This window comes from Egretta garzetta, unplaced genomic scaffold, assembly GCF_000687185.1.
Source record: "Egretta garzetta isolate BGI_Z169 unplaced genomic scaffold, ASM68718v1 scaffold75, whole genome shotgun sequence".
Lineage (NCBI taxonomy): Eukaryota > Metazoa > Chordata > Aves > Pelecaniformes > Ardeidae > Egretta > Egretta garzetta.
The window spans coordinates 940,498-944,851 of NW_009259589.1; the positions used below are offsets into that span (position 1 = coordinate 940,498).

At 45.5% G+C, this 4,354-nt stretch overlaps 2 protein-coding genes across 2 annotated transcripts in view; one reads left to right on the plus strand and one right to left on the minus strand.

Annotated features, from left to right (window-relative positions):
• SZT2 (SZT2 subunit of KICSTOR complex) overlaps positions 1-695 on the minus strand; it is a 62,036-nt gene extending 61,341 nt beyond the window's left edge. The window contains exon 1 of the mRNA XM_035893547.1: positions 618-695. Within this exon, the coding sequence (XP_035749440.1) occupies positions 618-695 (78 nt within the window). The remainder of the gene's footprint in view (positions 1-617) is intronic.
• A 1,630-nt stretch (positions 696-2,325) lies between these two features.
• Positions 2,326-4,354, plus strand: part of MED8 (mediator complex subunit 8) — a 7,980-nt gene continuing 5,951 nt past the window's right edge. The window contains exons 1-3 of the mRNA XM_009637982.2: positions 2,326-2,391; positions 2,789-2,907; positions 3,953-4,097. Of these exons, the coding sequence (XP_009636277.2) occupies positions 2,326-2,391; positions 2,789-2,907; positions 3,953-4,097 (330 nt within the window). The remainder of the gene's footprint in view (positions 2,392-2,788; positions 2,908-3,952; positions 4,098-4,354) is intronic.

The following is a 4,354-nucleotide window of genomic DNA, read 5'->3' on the forward strand; positions in this document are numbered from 1 at the left end:
CCTGCCCGTCCTCGGCCCATCTGCTCCCCGGGGCCCAAGCCCGGCCCGGGCTGTGAAGCAGCCGGTGGGAGACGAGCTCGCCCTCGAGCAGCCGGGGCAGCTCTCTCCCGTGCAACAGCCGCCTCCTGCCGCAGGGCCCCGGGGCGGGCGTCTGTACCGCTACCCCAGTGCTCTCAGCCCTTGCTGCAGCCCTTGGTCACAGCCATCAAACCAAAGGTCCAGCAGCCTGGCTCGGCCGCTAGCCAAGAAGCCGATGCCCAAAAGAAGTTGAGAGCAAAATAAATTCCTGATGTCATTCTGCATAAACTTTCGCTAGCGCATTCCTTGTGTTTAATAGCCTGAAATGAATTTTCATTGGTGAAAGAAGGATCTTTTTGAAGCGCTGTGAATGTTTAGCATCCGTAATGTCCGATGGAAAAGCGTTGCAGAGGTTAATGACAAGTTAACGGGCTGTAAAGATCCACCTCCTTTGGTTTGTTTGAAACTGCTACCTGCTGGCTTCATGCAAGTCTCCTGGTTGTCCTACTGGAAAAGAAAATTAAAATAGATTGTCCTACAATTCCTCGTCTATAGGGTTTGTTATATTGTCTCTCCTCCTTTCAGCCACTTGCACATACCAGTCTCTTTTCTGTTTTTAACTGCTGCATCTGTGGAATTGATAAATATTCTTGATCATCCTTGATGCCTTTAATCATATTGCTGCTATATCCCTTTTCAGCTGGAGGGACAGGAGTCATGCATAATATTTGAGATGCAAATGATGCGTGCTTTTATACAATGATATAATGGTGCTTAGTTTTCTGTCACATTCTTAATAAATCCTATTATCGGTTTTACTTCCTTTGCTGCTTCTTGAGCCTCGGGCAGATGTTTTCATGGGTAATCCTGAGATCTTGTTTCTGAGTGATAACATTACCAGCTCAGAGAATGTCACTGTGTACAGAAAGTCAGGATTGTTTGGTTTTTTCCCCTTTGTTTTGCCATGTGCGTTGCTTTACATTTACCTACTCTGAATTTCACCTTTACCTCTCAGTTGCTCCGTATCAGGAGGTCCTTCAGCAACCCTTCCCATAAGCCCTATCTTTACTACCTCGGGGCACTTTAGTATTGCTAACAAACTCCTTAAAGCACTGCTTGCACATAGCATATGCCTGTGAGAGGCACAGCATTCCTTGGAAATGCCAGTTAGTCTTATTATGTGCGTGCTTTGCAGTGCTTACATCTGCTTCCAGCTCTTAATGGCTTTGGAGAGAGGCTACCATGGAAGGCGGCTTGGAGCACGCTGCTGCTGCAAGAGCAATGCGTGTGCAGTGGGATTTCATTCATCCTCTTGAGGCCTTCTTGGATAAACGCAGGCAACGGGCCAGGTGAATTGTCGTGGGTGCACAAGCCTGGCACCCCTGCAGGAAAACACTGGCTACCAGCCCAACTTGTAATACAGGCATTAGTTATTCTTCTTGCACAAACACAGTGCACACAAACAGTTGTAGACTCATTTCTTAATTGCACAGGAACTGACTAGTCCCATTACAAGATGGAGGAGAGTGTTTTTATCTCGAGGTGGAGCACCCAGCAATCCGCTCCGTGAATCCACTCCGTGGCCTAGGGATCAAATTTTAACAAAGTTGACTCAGCTGTTTCTTCTAAGGTGGTGAAGTGAAGTCTGAGCAGTGATTACTAAAAAAAGCCTTTAGCATCTTGTCAGGCTATAAATAAAATAGAATAATTTTGTGTTCTTGTGAACATGGAAGATACCTGATAATCTCGCCAGTGAAGCTCATGCTGGTCCAGTGTATTTAAACAGAACAACAAACCTGATAGCAAGCGTGCCAACAGCCTGAGTCACTCTATCTGCTTTCCCACCCTTTCTATTGTTTGATTGTTTTGTCCCACCCTCCTCATGGATTATTATTGTACAGTTCTCGACTTACATGAGCACTTCATTAGGGCTGGGACTTTAATTATAATTTGCGCAATACTGTAGTATGAATGTTAGAATAGATAAGATTCTAGAGGGTTTTTGCAAGAGTCAAGGATATGCCTTGGTGTCTTTGGCAACAGATTCCCTGTCCTGGCACTCTGTCTGTCACCATCCTCCCTCACCCAGGGATGTCAGTGGAAAAGGTTATTTAAACCATGTAATCCAGGCGGGAGGTGATGTGTGCGTGTGTTGGTATGTGAGGTCTCTGTCACGGCAGGGGCTCCCACAGCCAGTAAGGCACAAGTAGAATAGGAGCTGCCAGTTTCTTTAGCAGCTGGAAGTGGCACTTGGGCAGGAAGAAGATAAAGAATGAGGCGAAGGGCAGAAACTGGAGTCTTTAGGCCATGGACCTGATATTCATTTTGCAAAGGGCTGTTTTGGATGAAGACATCACTGTGCCCACATCTCCTGTCAGAAAAGGTTGAGGGAGCGCTAATCTGCTTTGAGCTGGGTTAACATAAATGGCTCACAAAGGTGGCATGAGCTAACTTTGATGCCTTTGCCTGATGTGGTAAAAAGCAGATGTAAGTGATAAAGCCTTCACTACACTCATCTAGATCCTAAAGAGGACAGCTAGGCACGAGTTTGTCTCAGGCACAAGTCTCTTGCCTAAGTGTTCTGACCCAAAGGGAAGGGGTCAGTGTGAAACCATAGAATTTTTATCTCCAGAGTCTCTATTTGCTTTCCCTGGAAAGGAGGCTCTCTGTAGGAGAGCTTGGACTATAGATGCATGTGTGTGGATTCACAACACCTTGGGAAAGTGTTAAGCTTTGTCCTCACCCCTTGTCTTCCTTGCCTTTTTTTTAGAGAGAGGAGAAGCAGCTGGAGCTGACCCTGGAGGCGCTCATCAGTCAGGTGGCCGACCTGAAGAACTCCTTGGTCAGTTTTATATACAAGCTGGAGAACGAGTATGACCGACTCACCTGGTAAGGTGTCTCTCAGAGCTGGGGACACTGTCAATCACTGCTGAAGCTGTTGCAGACGCGGCTCAAAAAACCACAAAGTATAATTAAAACACATTAGCCTGTTGTCAGTGGGTTTAAATTTGCTTTTCACATTTCTGCTGGAGGAACCACTACACGTCTTCCACCAGAAAACCAGCTGAAATCCATTGGTTTCATGCTGTATTGTAATACAGTCATGCTAACACCTTTTAATCTAGACACTTTATGAGAACTAGACTTGCATCTGCAGTGACTGGAAGCTTCTTGGACAAAATATCTTAGAGACCCACATACACTATAAAATGAGCAATGTTTTTTTCTGCATTTCTTGACCTTTCTGGCTTTTTCTGACTCTGGTATAAACTGAACTCTTGTTCTGCATGTTTTACCAGACAGTTTGAGAGACTTGCAAGGTGGCATTCTCTTCTTGATGGAGCATAAAGATGTTATAACTACAGCTTAATAAACTATACAGTATCTTAGACAGCGTCTGCCACCGCAGCAAAGCTTCACAGGCAGTTAGCATTTTAGTTAATGTTGCAGAAGACAGGAGAGGTGATGAATCCCCCAAAGAAAGCAAGTTGAAGGGCACCTCCTTGACAAGATTTTCAGTTATTTTGCTTCATTATTGCTCAGTCTGGATAGCCAAGCTATAAATATTGTCTCTCCTGGCTTGCTGCTTAGGAGTTAAATTGTTTCTCAGACCTTGCTCTAGAATTGCACTGGGAGAGTTAGTGATAAGGAAGGCATTGTTTCTGTGTATGTTACTGAAATCCCAAACAATTGCTACTTCCAGTGGTACTGCTTGTAAGGGCCCTGAGCTATCTGCAGCATTTGAGCTATTTGCAATAGGGACTGGGATTTGTCCACAGCTGCACATTCAGCCCTCAGTTTTACTGTTACTGAGTGGAGTAGACTGACTTGAGGAGTAATAGCGTTATTTCCTCACTTCTCAGCCATCTGAGTGAAAAAGAATCCATCTGTGGCATCCCTTTCCATGGTCTGTCCTCTTTATTTGCTTTCCCAGGCCTTCAGTTCTGGACAGCTTTGCATTGCTTTCAGGGCAGCTGAACACCCTGAATAAAGTGCTAAAGCATGAGAAGACCCCACTACTGCGAAACCAGGTTATCATACCCCTAGTGCTGTCTCCAGACCGCGATGAAGAGATCATGGTAAGAAACTTCCCTCTGAGTGTTGGCCCTGGAGTATCAGAAAGTGCTTGTGTATCTGCTCCAGCTTGCCATTTCTCGTGCTTGGCATTCCTCAGCTGTGAGTGTAGAGAAAGAAAAGGTGATGAGTAGTTCTGCCTGGGAGCTGCTTTGCTGGGGGGCTTTCACCTACAAACAAGTGCACTGGATACACTTTACAGGAAGTGTTCCTGTTCAGAAATACATTACTTTCATGATGTTGGGGCTGAAAGAGGGTCTTT